This window comes from Charadrius vociferus, unplaced genomic scaffold, assembly GCF_000708025.1.
Source record: "Charadrius vociferus isolate BGI_N301 unplaced genomic scaffold, ASM70802v2 scaffold90, whole genome shotgun sequence".
Classification (NCBI taxonomy): Eukaryota; Metazoa; Chordata; class Aves; order Charadriiformes; family Charadriidae; genus Charadrius; species Charadrius vociferus.
Genome location: NW_009647222.1, coordinates 12,115,546 through 12,134,696, shown reverse-complemented (window position 1 = coordinate 12,134,696; position 19,151 = coordinate 12,115,546). Strand labels below are relative to the sequence as shown.

Here is a 19,151-nt window from a genome sequence, read left to right as displayed (position 1 = left end):
AAAGTTTAACATTTTATGAGATCCTGAATGCAGACAGATCTGTAATGCCAGAGTCTGACACTCATGCCTGAATGGCCTGGAAGCTTGATATGGAATGCAGTTTATGCCTGTATTTGCTCTAGCCCCATACTTTCCCATTAGCTATATTTAAAATATCCATTTGAATTACCTAAGCAAGTTTACTGATTATTTAACATATTAACAAAGTAACAAGGCAGGCCAATGAATGACTGAAATCCAGGCACTGTTACTCTAGTGTATATAATCAGGGTCAGTGGGAACTTTCGGAAAATGTACCAGAAAAGCAGTGTCCCAGGATGCTTCCGAAAGCTGTGCATTATCAGCAAGTTATCTTCTTTATCTTCTTCTTTCCTTGTGGAATCATTTAAGATACCTCCTGAAACACAACAGCTGTATATATTTTTTCTTAAGGAAATCATCATCATATCTCTGATTCACAGGTTGCTCTTACCTACTGTGAATCTTTAGCATGGTTTACAGCATAGCACCCCTCCACTCCCTGAAGCCAGACTTTGATTGGTAAGCTTATTGCTATTTCAGCTGAAGCAGAGAGGAAAGACTTATGCCATTGAATGAACAGCTGCCGCCTTCCTAATAAGTCGCTCTGTCATTGGTGACTTTGGTCTCATCACATCACGTTCTCTCAGGAGGCACCTGAGAAAAGAGGAGAGGTAGGAGAGAAATGGGAAGGGGTTCATGAGTACAATATCAGTTTTCCCCTAAGATCACCAGCAGTATTCTTGTAAGAAGAGGAAAACAGTACCTAAAGACCTGCTCTTGAGGTGCAGATTTCCCTAATTTGGCCTTGGCAGTAAGTTTAGGTAGAACAGCATTCTTTTCGGCACTTATAGAGACTGAACATGAGCACGCAGAGATCAGAGTACACAGAAGAATAATCCTGTTATTTTATCTAATTTTTATATATTTCAAAGACACCTCAGGAGGTGAACAGGCAAGGCTTTGTATTGTCCCCAGGATACATTCTTCAGAGTGCGCAGAGAGGCTCAGTCAATATATTTCAACAGAACTCAATATAGGTCAGCAACATCTACGATTTCTACCAAACAAGGCTCTTTTGCTTTGTACTAAGGCAAGCTCACATATCAGGCTCTGTACATCTTATTTCCCAACAAAGCAGATGTCATCATTAGGACATATTTGATTTTTCAGCAGTTCACAGACATTTAGCAGTCCCTTAAGTACACTGATGAACAAGCAGGAGGCCACATTTTAAGACAGAACCATCTGAAAATCAACTGCCCTTGAACAAATACAGATCATTCACCCAGACTGCAAGAGTGTACTTGTGGAACTGGAAGTTATTTTACTTTTTATCCTAGTTAAATATTGCTACATTTAACACAAATGTTTGCACATAATTTTAGCCTTAATTTAGTGGTTTGAGTATACTCGCTACTTCTTAACTTTAATAGCAGTACTACTTCCACAAGTATTTATCAGGAAAAATACTCACCTTGCAAGGTTTCGTTTGGCTTGTGATTTAGAATTTAAAGCAGCATGAATCAATAACTGGCTGAAAACGTCTCTCTGGAAAAAAAAAAAAAGTCAGCTAAAATACAAAGTAATAAGTAACTTATAAAATATTGCTGGTTACAACGTCTTGTTTATCAAAATTAAAACCACTGAGGAAGGAAACATATTAATGAGAAAATTTAAATACCTAATGCTGCTAATACGTGTTTGCAAACAGGATTCAGTTACAAGTATAGTTTAGCTTTTCCCTTTCTAAGAATGAAGTAGCATTAATAACGTAAGTGCCTAATCGAGGCTACTGAAAGAAGATCAAGTTGTATCAAAAAGTCCTTTACCTGAGCATTACTGCCTCCTAGTTGGATTAGCTGATAACGGATTGGGTAGAGCAGGTCTACAGCTTTATCACAATTTCCATTTTCAAACTCTATGAAAGCCTGGCACAGTGGCAACCCCAAACTGGGAGCCAGGGAAAGCTCGTGGTCTTCACAAGGTGCTCTATAGAACGAGAAAGTAGTTAACTCCCATAAGTCAAATTATAAATATGCATATTTCAGTGCCAGTCTGTCATTGCCTGCCAATAGAATTTTTTTTTACCGTACAAAGCCTGATGTTTCAAGGTACTTCATTTAGATAATATCTTGTGGTGTGATTATGTTACTTTCACTTTTTTTGTTACTCATCAATCAATGTTTTGATTCTTCTCGATGCATCTGCAAAAGGCACAAGCATAACCCCTCCTGCCTTTGCAATACACAGTTTTGGCCAGAAAAAGTAAGAAAACTGCACAAGCTCATGATCTCACCAGAACATCCTACTGCTAGTTCTTTGACCATCGACATCTCTGCCAAAAGTGGCAATTAGTCCCTTGCAAACAGCTCACCACATAGCACAGTGCCTCACCATTTTTTGTCATATAAACTGTATTCCCAATGCTAGTTCTCAAAGTCTACTCTTTTATTCTAACCATGACAGACTGCTTTTCTGCTTTTAGGCCCACAAACAGCAATGGATTTCAGCCAGCTCTTAGGTTCCCTTCTTTTTTTTTTTTTTTAGTGCGTGTATCCTAACTCATCTAAGGGTGGAAGAGAAGAAGAAAGAAGAAAGTATACATTCTAGCAGGCATCCTTGCCAATATTAGAAAAAAGTAAAAATACAAGTAATCAAACTGTAGCTCTTTGGTCTATAGGCAATACCCGAATACCTGCATGGGACAATGTGGAATTGTGGTTTTCCACAGCTACAGAAGGAGCTTCCAGCAAACAGGTCTTGGAGGTAGTGCCATTTCAGTGCCAAAAGGTTGGTTGGCAATACGAGGAAAGGAGGGCTTTCTATCCCAAGCAACATAAATCATTCCTGAGAGTACAGTGCAAAGTTCAATGCTATAAATTCCATCTGTTGTTTAGAACAGATTTTTCTGTAAATTTTGCAATTAAATCTTTAACATTGAGGAACCTTAGTCACTGGCTTCTGTTTTGAGTGCTTGCAACAACAGCTGAGAGTAACACTCCCACACTAGTACCTTAAATTTACCAAACACTGAGCATACTCCGTGCTCTCCTTCTTGATTATTTACACATTTCCCATTTCTTCCACTACGTCAATGTTGTTTTTTCCAGTATGCAGTGTTGCCCTATGAGTTTATCACTCCTTAAATAAAATATGGCATCCTGGAGAGTTAGAAGTGCACAACAGATATGCATTTTAAGTATGCAGTTTGAGATAGTTAATGATGAAAATGATGAAAACAATTCTTCATTTAAACATTTATTCCAGCTCTCTGAGAAAATAGAGATGGAAGACTGATTTTTGTTTTTGCTTTCTCTTGCAACTGATCTGAAGAATTCACTCATGAAGAACAACACATATATTCCCTGCGTTAACTAACATTTCCATCCATGAAAATAAGCATGTGATAGCAACCACCAGAGAGCGCCATGGAGTACTTTAAAAAAAAAAATTCTTCTCAACTTTAAATTTCAAAGCCTAGGGAAAAATAGCAATGAAAAGCCAAGAATGACTGTTGTTTGTGCAAAAGTTTTATAACTACTTTTTTAAACAAATCCAAAATGCATCTTAGGTATCATTTAGCTATTACATACTCATGTTACACATAAATTAATCCATTAAGCCAATCATTAATATAATCCCTTCATCCTACAGTCTGTTTTCTCAAATAATAAAATTAAGCTTTATAACACTTCCAGCTACAGCAAAAACCGTACAGCGTAATTACTACAAAAGGCTGAACACACAGGCAAAAGAAAGCACTGGGTGAAAGGATAAGTAGCATATGTTCATTAAAACTTTCCTGAGGTGGTGTGCACGTGCAGTTTTATATATACGTACATGTATTCACCATTTCCTACTTTATTCAAATCAGACATGGTTAGGCTTGATTTCACAGTTTTTTGTTTTTGTAAGTACTCTTAAAAATTACAGTTATTTTTTATTATTTTTGATTGATGGGCATTACAGTTAGGAACAACTAGTGACAATTTCAGGTTCTCCTTCCTTCTTTTTTAAGGCAAGGGAAGCAATAGATGCTGAAACAGAGGAAAAACAGGGTGTAGGGGGAAAGAAATTGCATTTAAAGCATCTATATATCAACTCCTTCAGAAAAAATCAAGGCAATTTAGAGTTTTTTAATATGTAAGAGAACATGAAAAAAACATTGTTTAGATGAAATATTTAAATACTCAAATTTTGCAAATAATTGAATTTGAAAGCAAAATATTCTCCAGAATTACTTTGGCAGAACTTCAATTTCATTTTCCTGCAGAGGTACTTCACAACACATCAAACTAGCTATTAGGATATCACTACAAACTAATGCTCTATTATTAAAGAACCTTTTAAACCAGAGCAAAAAAGAACCACCATAGATACCTGACATATATTGTAGAATGCCCTTACTAATACACAAGTGAAATTCTTCATTGTATGCAAGATAACTTAGGATGAACACACAAAAAGGAAAACATACAGCAAGTGTTCAGTTAGTGTCCATGACCTCAAACATAAGACACTTCTGCTTAAGAAGTTTAGAAGCCCCTCTAGACACCAATTCAAAAAATAAGTAATTATAGGGGTCTCCTAACTGGAGATTGGTCTACCGAAACCAGACATGTCCCAGTGACATGCTAAAGCAGAGAAGAACATGTTGCAAGCCAGAGACATTATCACCCTGAAGTTCAGAAGACAAAATACTTATTGAATACAATACTTTAATCCACTTGCTTACTTGGCAAGTTCCTGAAGAGTTGTTAAAAGCTCATCAGTAGCTTTGTGGTCTTTGGCTCCAAGTGAGGACATCAAGAAGTGCACATCATTGAACAGAAGAATGTGATCTTTGGTGTGCTTCTTTGTAAGCTTGAGAACATCGTTCCACCTGTCTCCAAGCTTTACACCTAAGAGTAAAAATATTTTTCTCAATAAAAATGCCACATACAAAAGCATGACTTTGCAATATACTTTCAGTCACCCAGCATAAATAGCATTCCTAATAAATTCAAGAAAACACTCCCTGATGTGGCAAAATTTATAGAGTAATGCTCAGCTGCAGCCTGCCATATCTGGGCAAATAGTTTATTGACTGTCCATAATTTATAACTGATATTCTAAATTGCATTATGTGAGGTTCTGGCTTTATTATGAGATTACTCATGTCGTCTTGGAGATGATGTTCATAAGGAACCACCTGTAGCAATCAAATGATACAGAGTGACAAGATGGGTTTCATAAACAAATCCAATGCATCCTAAGTGTTTCAGCAGAGTACTGTGAAAATAATATTCTCCCCTCTTCATGAACTCTAGTGTGCAAACACTAGCTTTAAAAAGTTAAGAAGAAATGCCACTTATGTAGGAGAGCACACAAAAGTCAGAGGCTAATATCCATGTACTAGTTATTTCAATCAGTATCACAATAGTTAAGTATCTAACTTGAAATTTACTTCAAGGAAGCTCTACAGCTTTTTAGAATCTTACATACTTGATTGTCCAGCCTCAAATCTCCAGGGAAAATAGAAGTGAATTTGTCAAAAGAGAAATATATGACCTATGCTAGCTTGAGCTGAATGAAATACCACACTGGCATGGAAAAAAAAATAAATCTTGGGAAGAACAAAGGTTATGCACATTATTAGGAATTTTACATTGAGGCTTTTCTCAAGAGGAGAATTTTCTTCTGTAACAGTAGATTTCTTCTGTAACACTGACCAAGCTTGCTCTGTAATTATCTTTAAATACTTCTCCAACATGCAAGGCAGGGGAAGGGGCGATGCAAAATGTGTTCCCATTACGGTTTAAAAAAGAATGGCAGGTGGATAGCCTACCTTCCAGATGAAGCCTGTAGAGCATTGAACAGTTATCTACTATATCCAGCATGCTTCCACTCAACAGACACTGGGGAGCAATCTGTAATCACAGATATTCATAAGCTGCCCAACTGATGTGCTAGTGGGAACTTATTCAGATAATCAAACTTATTTTCACAGTACAGAATTAATTTTATCTTTTTATTCATTCAAAAGTAGGTGTTTTGCAATAGCCCTAATTGCAGCTTTCCTGAATACAGCACTTCGCAATGCCAAGCACTGATATTGCTTCATTTGTGTTGTTTTCCCTGTTACAAAGTAAAAGTCTTTTAGTATAGAGAATCACCGAGGTATTTTATTTTTTCTAAAATAGTGCCATAAATACTGCTTCACTTTTCCAAGGTTAGTAGATAGGAGTCTGCTCAGCAGCTTTCTTACTGCTTGCAGTATTTGTATAATCCTTACAAAGATACGTTATCCTATCTAATTTGATATTGCTTATTTACAAAGATTGTTTTGAAATCCAGATACTACAGAACTATAATAATTTAACTAGGAATGAAAAGATGCTTTTGTTGACTTAGTAGCTAACATGCAAAATCAGTTCTTTGTAAAGGTAACTTGACTTTACAGGAAAATTATTTTACATCCTTTTAAAAAACTTTTTTCAGCAAGAGCATTTAGACCTACAGAGCATGAATAAGAAACACAGACAGAATGGAAAACAGTACCAACAGTGCCATTGTAGCTCCCTTCAAGCACAAGTGTAAGAAACACTTGAACTATGTAACACGCAAATCTTTAGGGCAATTTACCAGTTGAGAAATTGTTTCCCTAAAAGAATGCAACAACAGATGTAAAATAATATATATATGGCACACCATGATAGGTTTCAATTCATACAGAAGGAAGAAAGCACGTATCATGGTATCAAGCACGTTCTCAGTAAAGAAAAAAAGGTCCGTACTCACATGATTGTCATAGATTGTCAAAGCAGCTTCATATTCACCCTGTAAAAGCAAACAAGAACTGTATGATTAACATTCAGATACAGTAACTGAAAGTGACTGGTAGTAACCAAAGACATACACACAATTAATAGATGTCAATGTTACTTCACAAGTGCCTCATGACTTGATCAAAACAAACCGAGTCAAAGAAACCTTGAGGTATTAAAAGAAAGAATGAAGCCTAAGATAAACCAGGATTTACTAGGCAAAATAATCATTATGTTTACGTTTTGTTTAATAATAGGTACCAATACTGGTGTAAGTTACACATGAAGGAGAAAGACAAGGTATATTACTTCTCATTCTAATGTTCCTTTCAGGGATTTTTGCAAAAATTAGTGCATTCCACAGTGTATGCAAGGAGGTAAGAAGAAAAATAATTTTAAGCAGGCTACAAAAAAGTTGTACAGGTAGAAGGTGGTAAAATAAACAAGCTTTTAGACTACTATGGAGAATTATGCTCCTTCTATATTAATAATACTGAAAACAAGTAAGTTGCTGTCTTCAAGTACACTGCCTTCTCAATGATGTCACATTTGTCTCCCTACAGCATTGAACCCCACAAGTGCTAAGCATTATTAAATCCAAGGAAACTCTGCAATGCAATCTGACAGATTGGGTAAAATTGCAACCATTTTTAAAGTGTTTCAATAATAAGAATTAGTAACATTAATAATTAATAACATTAGTGACTAAATTTAGAGCTCACTGCCTCTTTCTTATAGTCGGCAATTTTTTGGGCCAGCAAATTAGTATTGAATTTGAAGAGAATTTTGTCTAATTTTTGTCTGAAAATGAGAGAACCAAGCTCATCTTTCTATCAAATAACTGTGCCAAGTGTAATTATTGAGACTACTTGATCTTCAAACATGCAATAATGTCATAGCAAATTTTCAACATTCTAACAAAGATCCTGGAACTTTGACTAACATAATTAAAACTTCTCAAAATAACTGTAATAAAGGACTAGCTTGTAAAAATGGCCTTGTGCTATTTTATAAAAACACCTCTTTAAATAGCTGAAAAAACCCTATAAATGTTAGGTCTGCCTTTTAAATAGCATTAGGTGAATGACCTATCTGGACCATAAAACACCTATATGAAAGTATCTCATACCTTTTCAATAAAGTATAAAGCCCAGTGCCAGTAATTATGGCAAGCAACCATATCACTGTTCTGAAAAAAAAAAAAAAAAAGTAGAGAAAATATTATTTACAAAATAACTTCCCATTTAAACATATCTAGTCAGATTTCTATTTCTTCCTTCAGCAAAACTGAGTACTTCATGAGACAGAAGAGACAAGAACTTTAAATAAGTTGGCCAGGATATCTTCTCAATTGATTCATTTACTCCTTGCAGCTATTCATGGAGACACCTCAAAACCAAGGTTTCTTCCACATCATTTTCCAGAGAAGAATTTCAATTGGATGTCTCAGAATTAACCCTTCTGCAGCACTTCTTTTTCCTCAGGAAAAAAACATGGCATCTATAACAAGAGTAAGAGTCGTATCATCTAAAATTTAGGTGTCTTGTCGAAAGTAACAAGTGGGGAGAGAGATATCCACCTTATGTGGGCCATTCATCCCACCTGTTTAAAGACATCCAGCTCAGACAGAGAGGAATCACTTCTGAAACATCTGTTTTACCATGGACTACAGAAGCTGCACTAGATACCAAACACACTGGCAGTTCATTAGATCAGGTGAGTATTTGCTGGACTGTACCAACTTTGCACTGTCCTTTTCAGCTGGCACCAGAACTTCAAATACCCTGCACTTCAAGACAATGTCATTGCAGTTCACTTTTGTGACTGCATTGAAAATAGACAAACAGGAATATAATTCCATAATCCTTTGGTGAATACTGAAATACCAGAAAGGTTCATCCCTTTCCTCCCATTCTCTCCCAGTCCTGTAGTTAAACTTAATGTCCTCACAAGTGGAAAAAGCATCTTCATGAAAAATGTCGACAACTGTAACACCCACTTTCAGGAAGCACAAAGGTTCCCAGTGAACGTCAAAACTTTATGGTGCTAAGATAAACATTCTGGTAATCTTTACTTGTTTGATATTAAATCACAAACCAAACCTGAGCAACTGAAGTAGTTATGTGCTTGGCACAAACCTGATAATATTAAGTTTACCAACATACTACCATTCCAAACGTCATACAAACAAGAACATGGCATTACCTCACTGAATAAAAAACAAGACCCTTTTTCTGCTGCTGCTTTTGAGTTCTGAATAAGATTAAATTGCTAAGGGAAAAGTAGGGTTGCAGGTTACTAAAGAAATATATAAAAGCAGGCTATGGGAACTCATTCCAACAGCTCACAGGAAAAACCATGCTGATTTAATAATAAACAGCACCGGCAGAGAGGTCTCCTCCGGTAAAATAATTTGCCCCTTTTGATTTTGTTCTGAAACATGCATACAAGACAAACGGCATCTGATTTTTTGGGGAGGGTGGAAAAACAAAAAAATAAAGTACTCTGTAAAGAAAAACTGTACTAAATCTTTGCCATGCTTATTGGCAAGGAGAAAGATGAATTAAAAGCAACACAGGAGCCCAAATACTGTGGCAGTACAGATAGATAATGCTGGTCATTAAATACAAATTGAAAATTTCAAATCACTGGGCAAAATACAAGCAACTTTATTAAAGCCCTGCTTTTTTTACCTTACATTTTAACACCCTGTGTTCATGATGGCTAAGATGAAAAATATTGCACAAAAGAATTCTGATAATGTCAGCTGTTAAAAACCTTAACTATAGTGAGTCAGGCATGAAGGTATATAGGACAATTCTACTTACTGAGCTTGCACTTCGTTACCATATTTTAGTTGGATAAAGGTTATGACAGAGGCATGCAACTATTTTAAGAAAGAGTTCAAAAATCAATCCAAAAGTCAGTGATTGGGGGTTTTTAAGGCAGCACCCAAACTGTCAGCCCCCTGCATCACTGTTTCATTAAAACTAATTGATCAAAGGACAAAATGCTTTCTGAGAAGTGACAGATATGAACCTCAAGCAAGGGTTTTCTGCCTGCACTTCCAAGCTTGGTATCTAAATGCTTAACTTAAAAAAAACAGGTGCAAAATAAATGATCCTTCTAGCCTCCATTATCCAGCCCTGCTCTTTGGGTGAGGTGGAATGGTCACCTCAGATGACCTGAAATAGACTCTTGCAGGTTCTAACAAATTCAGACCTCTCAGCGTTCTGCTCTGAATATGATACACTTAATAACTGGGAAAACACATGCTGTCCAACACAAAAATTATAGCAAAGGCTCATACGACTGACTAATTAAGCTGTTCAATACTCAGTGAGATACTCAAATTTGTTGGATATATAAAGCAACTTCAGTACACTAGAAAAGAGACAAAAGCCTAATTTCACTTTTATTTGCAGCTGACCTCTAAAAATCCTTCCCTATCCAGAAGCAAACAAATATTTTATAAGTCTTCTAAAACCTCTGATTTGACTGTGTCATTTCACACATCATCTTAGGTTCCCGTGAAGAGGTGTAGCCAGGTTACTCAACTGATGCTCAGCGCTCATCCCAGTCTAAGCAAAAAGCTTGTGAAAACATCACTGCCCACTTTAGTTTTATAAACCACACAATAAATCACATATATATAAATCATACATCAATAAATCACAATTTTCACATTTGATGTTTCACCTGTCTGCAATGGCCGTGTCTTCACGAGATGTAAAATACCTAATCAGCTCCACCAGGAGAAAGAAACTAGGGTGTGGGTGTGCCTGTGTGTGTATGCGCACATGCACGTACAAACCACACACTTTGAAAAGCAGTATTTATTACAACATTCCTAGCTAAAGTAAGGCAGTGTGAGAGTACAGACTGTGTGAATCCCACCCTACTGACGTGTTTGGTGCTCGTGTAACCTCAGCAGTCACAGTAACAATGGCTTAAAGTGTTCTACAGTATATGTCCCTCATAATATGCCATTTTTTCTGCCTCTTGCTTCCAAAGCAGCATGGATAGTAACAGCACCTCAAGTGACAGTTTCTTCTAATACGTAAAATTTGTATTGCTTGTAACAATGTCTGCAGATAGGAAGGAATTGCATGCAGAGGAATCAAGAATTTGGCTGGAGGAGATAAAGAAGACATAGAAGGAGCTTTTTCAGAGATGCTACAAGAATGCTTACCTTCCAGTTGGCTTCTGTTTCCTTCATAAATTCTAACCCTTTCTTCACCTCTGCTTTCATTTCGTTTATGTGAGCTATAGTATGTACAGACCATGCATCTGTCTGATTTATAGCCAAAGCCTATGAGTGAAAAAAAGGAAAACGTGATGAAAATTGCAAACTTTAAAATAACAATATTTATCACAGCTGATATAGAAACAATAGACTACTTTTTACTTGCTACACGTTAAGTACAGCCCTGTACCATTCCAACTAACCACAGCCAGCAAGTGATTTGGACAGAAAAGGAAGAAAATATTTATTGGCTGACTTCACTTCCCAGCTTCTACTGCACAGAGGTGAACACCTGCAAAACACTTTAAAATGCAGGCTTTAATGAAGATTATCAAATGATGTTTTTTTTCACAGACATGCATCAGTATCAGCCATCAAGGAACTGCATGCATAGGCATGATGTATTCCATGACATAATGCCTTGCAGGTAATAATTTCTTCTACAAGAACATGGCCAGCTCTGAGCATTCAGCAAATCCCTCTTTCTTGCTCCAACACCACCCACTAGGTTTTAGGCATTTTGCGAGGTTAGCCATTGACCTCGTAAATGTTAAGTGTTAATGTTCAGTCTTCATTGTCACTTTCAGCAATTTGATGTAACAGAAGTTTGGCAAAAACACCCATTAGAAATTAATTATATCTAAGGCTCCTGGAGGAGAGGGATAATTCTGAGGACTGGAGAAAGTCAAGTACAATTACTATCTTCATGAAAATGAAACAGGCCAGCTAAAATTGATCCCCAGGAACATTGTGGAGTTAATTGTTCAATAATCAAGGAAGAAGCATCTGGGAAAAAAGGGAGAGGGAAGCCAAACAGGATGGTTTGTCAAGAGCAGATTACATTAAACCAATCCAACATTCTTTAATAGGAGTAAAAAGCCAATTACACATGGGGGAAACAGCAGATGGGATAATACATAGATTTTATACAGGTGGTTTGACACCATCTGACAAGGCCTGCTCATAAGCAAGTGAGGGAAATACACTCAGGATGAAACTGGCATGGTATGGTATAGATGTGGGAATCTTTCTAAGGAATAGTTATCAGTAGTCTCTTAAGAAATTTTGTCAGCATTTCTGTGTTGAGCTACTTCTTTGCTACTTCTACTAACAACTGGGATGATGGAGAGATTTGGTTCATGGCATTTGCGCAAACCACTACCCAGATATAGGGACCAGGTTCAAGAATTCTAAAACCTATTGGCAGTAATAACAGGCAGTTTACCTCACGGGCAAGCTCCTCAGCACGATCGAAAAAGTTTGTTTCCATGAGTCCAAAAGAGTAGTAGCCCTTCACATAGCTAAGCAAAAGGGCAAAAACAGTACGTCATCTATTTAGAACTAGATTCAAGATAGGACTGAAAAACCTATAAGAAATCGCATTTAACTCAAAACAGTCATTCCAATGTAAGTTACAATGAGGATTCAAGTTTGCAGAATACAGAACAACTAGCTAGTTCTCACAGGAAATGAGACACCCACAGACACCACCATGGAAAACAGTAACAAGATGCACACCACCAGTGTTTTGAGAACCGAGAATTAAATCTTTAGATAAGCTAGAATTAAGAGTTGCACAGAGCAATCTGCTGATCTCCATAACAGTTGCAAGAAGCAGAATTAGAATGCTAGAAGGCAGCACTGTCACCAAAGTTATCTCAATGTCTCAAAAGCAACACCTAAGTGTAGCCTTCTGCACTTGCTCCAGTGCCCATAAAACTATAGGCAAGCACTTTCATGTGAAATGGCCCTTTAAAAGTGGTTGTAAAGCATCCCCATTAAGCCATAAATGCCCAATGTAAAGGAAAATTAGGGATGTTATATGCTCTTACACATACCTGATGCAGTCATTTTAAGAAATATTTAACAACTGATAAGACAAGAGGAAATGGCCTCAAGTTGCGCCAGGGGAGGTTTAGATTGGATATTAGGAAAAATTTCTTCACCAAAAGGTATGGCTGCCTGTGGATCACCTATTCATCTATCTCTCAATGTATGTCTTGACTTATTTAATGTTATTTTTTATATAAAGTTAAAAGCTTTCAAATAATTTAACAGGTCTTAAAAAATTTTAAAAATTATCCCAAGTTAGTTTTTATTAACTATTCACTGTTCACAATAGATTCAGATAGCCTGAATTAATTTTGTGAAACCAAAACTTTCAGGATTGACCTAAAGAAATTTTTAAAAAATTCTGCGTTCCTGTCAGTCTTGGCTGCACCTGGTGTTATGGTATATCATAAAGTTTTGTATCAGAAATACAATTTGGTATTCCCTGTTACAACTCCTTTCTTCCTTCCACTGAGCCTCAAGTGAAAAACCAGACCCATAAAAGCCCAAAGGAGTTTTGTCACTACCCTCAGTGAGGACAAGATTTTATCCAGTTTGTTACATGCCATGTGCCGTATTTGACAGAAAAGTTTACTAATTGAGCCACAGCTCACTTAGGAAAAAAACCTCAATAACAGTGTCAACAGGGATGCAGGAGAGATGTTCTAGCTGCAGTCAGGTTTGATTCAATTCTAGGCCCTTGACTTTGTCTGCATGTTTGTTTCCAACAGATCCTGCTATTTAGATGTGTCTGAATTTTAAAAACACTAAGTACATGTGCACCAAATAAAGAGCAATTTTCGAAATGAAGCATGACCCACCTGCTTAGTGGAATATCAGGTGTCCAGAAAGGATAAACCCTAGCAACAGAATCTCGCATCTGTATTTGATATCCCAGGTAGAAATAAGTGTCCTGGGAAAATCTGAGGGCTAGCAGGTCAGTTGGGTGGCTCTGCAGAATCTGTTCCCACAGATCACATGCTTTTGGAAGCTGGCTAGAAATAAAAAATTAATTTGATTGCTAAAAGATAGTACACATACCTGCCTGTAGAACTGCTAGCTCTAAACTCATGCTATTCTGAAAAATAGAAAATTCAACATCAAATGACTTTGTTTTTTTCCTTGAAGGAATTTCTTAGTCTTTTTTGAAGTAATAATGGCATCATCTTCACCAAGCACCTTCTGAGAAATCTTTTGAAAGCAATGTCCTTGGGTTACAACAAGTCACTGTAACACACCAGGAAAATAAAATGAGCTTAATGCATAAATTTAAAGATTTTCCTATGGGGCTGAACAGTGTTCACAGAGACCTACCATAATTAATATAACTTCACATGTGCAGAGACGCCTTCCCCTTCCTCTAATGGGAATCAAACCCATAGTAACAGGGCTTCAGTAGCTTCCTCTTTACCTTTGCTAAGAATTACATGAGGCAAATCCACGCTCATCCGTTTGTTCGACAAACAAATGATCTAAGTGAATCATTAGGCCATACCTTCTACAGTGCACATAAATTCATCATATTGAACAGAACAGTAAGCCTCTACAGCACTTCTGACTCTCTGCTATCTCCCTGTTTTACAGAGGAAATAGTTTTTGATACAGAGAGACAACAGCGAGAAGAAAAGTCTGTTTGTAGCTTCGCTTCTGTGGATCCAAGTCTGTGTTATATTATATTGGGCCTTACTGTAGTTAAATATTTACTTTCCTAGTTCTAAACAACATATTCCACTGATGGATCTATGACAGGTTTAAAACATTGAGTGCTTAATGATAAGAAGCAGTGGCAACAGAGCACTTCCCCTCCTACGGTGCTGGCACTTACAGTTTGGCGAGAGAAATTCAAGAACAACGACTGACATCTCACCCTGATCCTTTGCTAAATGTCAGCTAATGTCAGGCAATACCACTACCAACGATCTCTTCCCCCTGTGGTGGCTAAAACTCTTCACAGTCCTTTAAATGGGATGACAGTGAACTTACCCACTGGCAAACATGTCCAGCGCTGAGACATGAAGCTTCTCCCGTTCAGTCAGTGGCTGTGATTTTGAAAGCATCATCATCGTTCTCATCGCACTGTCCAGCTCTTTGTTGAGCCGCACTGAACTTCCAGTGCCAATCAGCTCCAAACCATTAGCAATAACATGTCCCATTGCTACAGAAAATAGCACATTACAACTTGAGCTGCACAGCATTGCAGGTAATTCATCTCTACGTAAACATGAAGGGCAGGTTGGTTGGTTGAAACAAGACTTGTACTCACAGGGGTCCAGGAAGCCTCATAAGCCTAAAGTTTTTACAGGCTTTTCATGATAGCCATTTAAAAAGACTTGAAAAAAAAAAAAACAACAAACCAGCCCACAAACCCATCCCAGCCTGCTCTAGACTCTGAAGAATTTTTACAGAATTTTATATCCCAACACTTCCCACTTGCCTAAACAAAGTAAATTAAACACCAAGACACAAAGTATTATCCAGCACTTTCCATGCAAAGAATTAAATGTTATACTTACTAAAATTTGGATCTGCTGCTTTTAACTTTGAGAGACACCCCTCAATACCTCCAAGGCTGTCATTATTGGCCCAGGTTGCATACTGTAAGAGAGACAGACAGAGAGTTGAGGAATCCCTGATAATATTGGGCTTCTTTTCGTTCTCCCACATGTGTAAAATCCAAAAGTAAGCACGACAAATGAGTAAAAGACAAACTTTGGATTTGGATAGTGTTAGCATAGTAGGAAAACAGAAAAACTGTTTTCTTTAAGGTAGTTTGTTGACCAGTAGAACTAATAACTGTGGATTTCTATGTGGTTTATGCCTACTGGTTGATTCTCCCATGTCAAGCAGGATGTGCACACTGGCTGAAGTTTTCCCCAAAGCTGCAGCATCCAGCATAGCCCACTGCTTCGAAGGGCTTTCTGCTGCCTGCTAATGGCTAAACTCCTGTAGCAGCCTGATTGTGAGGCTCTCCCAGCTGGTAAGAAATTTAAATATCAACTACAGCAGTGACTGTTTCATGCACAAATCCCTTCAAATTGCATTTTCTTACACTTTTTGGTCATACCTGCGTCAGTACAGCATCAAATAGTTTACAGGCTTCATTGCTAGTGGTGGACAGGTCAAGTCCAGCATCTTGCCAGGCCTGCACAACAAACAAATAAAAACCTTCTCATTTTACATGGTCATCTTCAAGACTAAGCCAACAGATTTTCAAATTGATGGTGTTCTGATATTTTCATCAACTATGCTTTTTTTTTTTAAAAAAAGAGAAAAGCTGAAAGGACAATGTGAGCAGATACACAAACCTTTTGTGCCATTGTAATTACATCTGAAGACTCAATAAATTGGAGTTAACATTGGAAATAAAGAAGCAACATATAAAGTGTAATAGAAGATCTTGATCAATTACGCATCTCATAACGAGACACCCGTTCTTAATTCATTAGAATTCAACTTTTGGATAGTTCCCTGCTGCCAACACACCTTGCGTGAAGTAGAGACATGGTAAAATAAACCCCTGTTTTTTATAACTGAAATCTATACCTTAAGTTACTTGTAGGCCAAACAGCCTGACAGAGCAAATCCACCAAGTCACTGGAGTTCAGCCAACAAAGAACTTGGACCGTAGATTTGTACACAAGCCTTACAAAAAGGAAGAACATGGGCATTTGATAAAGTTAAAAAGCAAAACAGAATCAGGCTGCCATAGTTTCCTAACAAACTATGTAACACTGAATGAGGTGCTCCATCTCCTGGCAAGCTGCTGGAGAATGAAAAGAGTTTATCAGGCAGATGTGCAGCTTACTCAATAGTTGAATTAAGCTGTCGCAGCTATAGCACCCTGGTTCATGGCTGTATCCATGGCTGCTCTCTTAACTAACTCGGGCAACAAAATAAAAATCTAATGCCTATTTCAAAACGCCTACAATGTGGGTGCCTACAGCAAACAGGCATGTAATCTCTAGTTGCTTGCAGGCCTTTTCCCCCACACAGGATGGCCACACAATCACAAAGTCTGTCATCTCACAAGCTGAGGTGCTTCCCTTGGCAACCTATTCATATACTTTTAATAACATTTGGGTTTATTTCTACTGAACACTCTCCATTCAGTATTCCTATACTGCACTCATCACTGCCTCAATAACCGTAGGCTTCTCAAGCACAGACATTCAGCACACCATATATATTCTTGCTTAAGTATACACACATTTGAGGAGCTGCCCCAATCACTTCAGCATCACATTTATTCCAGTACACAGAACATACAGGATAGACATAAAAAAAGACCTAGGGCAGCCAATTCAGACACCTCCTAATGGGGGATTAGTCCTTGCAGATGCTGCAAGAATTCAGTTCATCTCATTTTACACTTTAGGGTATTTCCTGGTTCTAATAACCCAACTGTCAAAAATTTTAAGTAACCAGGCAAAGACATCTTTGCTAATAGCATCCCAAAGCTTTGCCACTGTGATTGGATTAAAGGCTCACATTCCAGCAGCTCAAGTACTTGCGTGTTCAATTACAAGCCTGAAAGACTAAACCAGAATGTAAAATTACAAATTTTCTTTACAATGCATGCTATATCCAGAAACAGCGTAAAGAGAAAAGTCAAGAGGATTAGCAAAGTTAGGCTTGCTACTTACAGGCTACTTTTCAAGGTGCCCTGCAAAATAGGCTAAAAAACTACTCTAATCACCAGTTGTCAAAAACAAGCTCCATTTGAAGCAGTTCTTTATGCTAACGCTCCACAGTCTGCTGAATGTTTCACACAACAGCTCGAGGTACTTGCCAGCTAGAAAGTGTCATCCCATTTTGAGGAGATTTGTTAATACTAAGATTCATTGGAATGAAAACATCTGTGCAAAAGCATGAGAAAAAAACAGCTAGGGTTAGTAAAAAAAGGCCTGCATCTACCACGAAGGTCACTGCTGGTCTAGCTGAGGTAGATGCTGTTTCCATCCACTCTAGAAAGCCTCTGCTCTGCCAAGGCTACAGCCCAGGTAACTCACCCCTCACTGGAAGACTCCCACTCTGGCACCAAGAGGATGGCAGCAAGGCTGCATCATGTCATGTATGCCGCTACTCCTCCGGTCAGTGTACCAGGACAAGACACTGCAGGAAGAACCACCCCATAACAGCTGCTGACTCCTAAACGACATAAAAGATCTGCCCTAAACCTAATCTGTTGTTGCCAACCAAGAACCAAAGAGCTATGGGCAGCACAGAAGAGCCAGCACCCCTTGTCTTCTGTGTCGCGCACAAGCGGTCCTGCCCAGACTAATTGGGACACTCACGTTCTGGGGCTTGTCTGTACTCAGGTACCAGATTGCAACTGAAGAGATCCATGACAGAGGGAGTGCAAGCACGTAAAAATCAGCCTGGAGAGCTCGTAAAACAATTATTACCTCCCGTTTCCACAGAGGCTGCTTTCTTCTGTTACACTAATTTCCCACAGCCTTCCTCTCTAACTCCAGAACTGGAGACTCTTCTCTGTGATGCTTCTTGGAGGAGAGCGCCGCAGCCTTGGCTCTTCTAACTGCTTCTTGGCGAGACCAAAGCCTTGCCCTTTCTCCTGCTTTAAGATGAGAGTTTAGTCACAGGATTTGTGACTGCTTATTTGCACTTTTGTTCCTTGCTAGAATCCCAGCTGGCTCTGAGGAATTTCTGCTCTTTGCGGGTTGCTGTTAGCACATCCTCCATTACTCAAGTGGCAGCTCTCCAAAGCTCTGGCCCTCATGAACCTATGACACTCTCAGAAGGTTTTCAAGACTTCTTTTTTTACTTCCTCCTGCCTAATTAACCAAAAACCCCCAAGAGGAGTGACAGAGAGAACGAACTTCATCGGGAAGAAAGCACACAAATGAGTAATCAGTAACTAGATCCTGCAGACAGATTTTGAACCCTTGGACCTGAAGTTGGTTTAGAGTTAAAAGAAGGCCTGACCCACTTCTGAGGCCCACAGAAAGGGCAGGTGAGTGCCTGTGGGACCAGTCTGCACCATCAACAAGACCCAGAGATATTCAGACACGAATTTGCTTCCCCCACGGGAGGGAAAGCAGGCTGCACCCCCTCGTCCCCGTTTTCAGGTCCCAACAGCTGACTCACCCCATCTGAAACCCACCTTGAGTGTAACGTTACTGGGGGGGTGGGTTAGGGGAGACCAGCTCCAGCAGAGGCCTCACCACACCGGGCCTGGCTCTCCCGTCAGCCTCAGCCGCTTCGGCTCGGCTTGGACCGGCTCAGCTCCC

The 19,151-nt window shown here is 38.4% G+C and overlaps 1 protein-coding gene across 1 annotated transcript; it reads right to left on the bottom strand.

Moving 5' to 3' along the window:
- Positions 1-581: 581 nt before the first annotated feature.
- TTC38 (tetratricopeptide repeat domain 38) lies at positions 582-16,220 on the bottom strand. The gene is made up of 14 exons (XM_009879788.1): positions 16,209-16,220; positions 15,968-16,045; positions 15,417-15,498; positions 14,887-15,058; positions 13,725-13,898; positions 12,299-12,374; positions 11,020-11,139; positions 7,957-8,016; positions 6,802-6,840; positions 5,849-5,930; positions 4,757-4,922; positions 1,851-2,010; positions 1,496-1,569; positions 582-675 (listed from the first exon to the last, which is right to left on the bottom strand). The coding sequence occupies exons 1-14, from the start codon at positions 16,218-16,220 to the stop codon at positions 582-584; spliced, it is 1,389 nt and encodes a 462-aa protein (XP_009878090.1).
- Positions 16,221-19,151: the final 2,931 nt, after the last annotated feature.

What these genes read in the sequence shown, in the direction of transcription:
- TTC38 (XM_009879788.1), bottom strand. An exon ending in CTGAGGAGCTTGCCCGTGAG is followed by an intron (nt 11,140 to 12,298) that starts GTAAACTGCCTG and finishes TTTCACTCATAG; the next exon opens with GCTTTGGCTATAAATCAGAC. An exon ending in GCCAAACGAAACCTTGCAAG is followed by an intron (nt 676 to 1,495) that starts GTGAGTATTTTT and finishes CTCTTTTCTCAG; the next exon opens with GTGCCTCCTGAGAGAACGTG.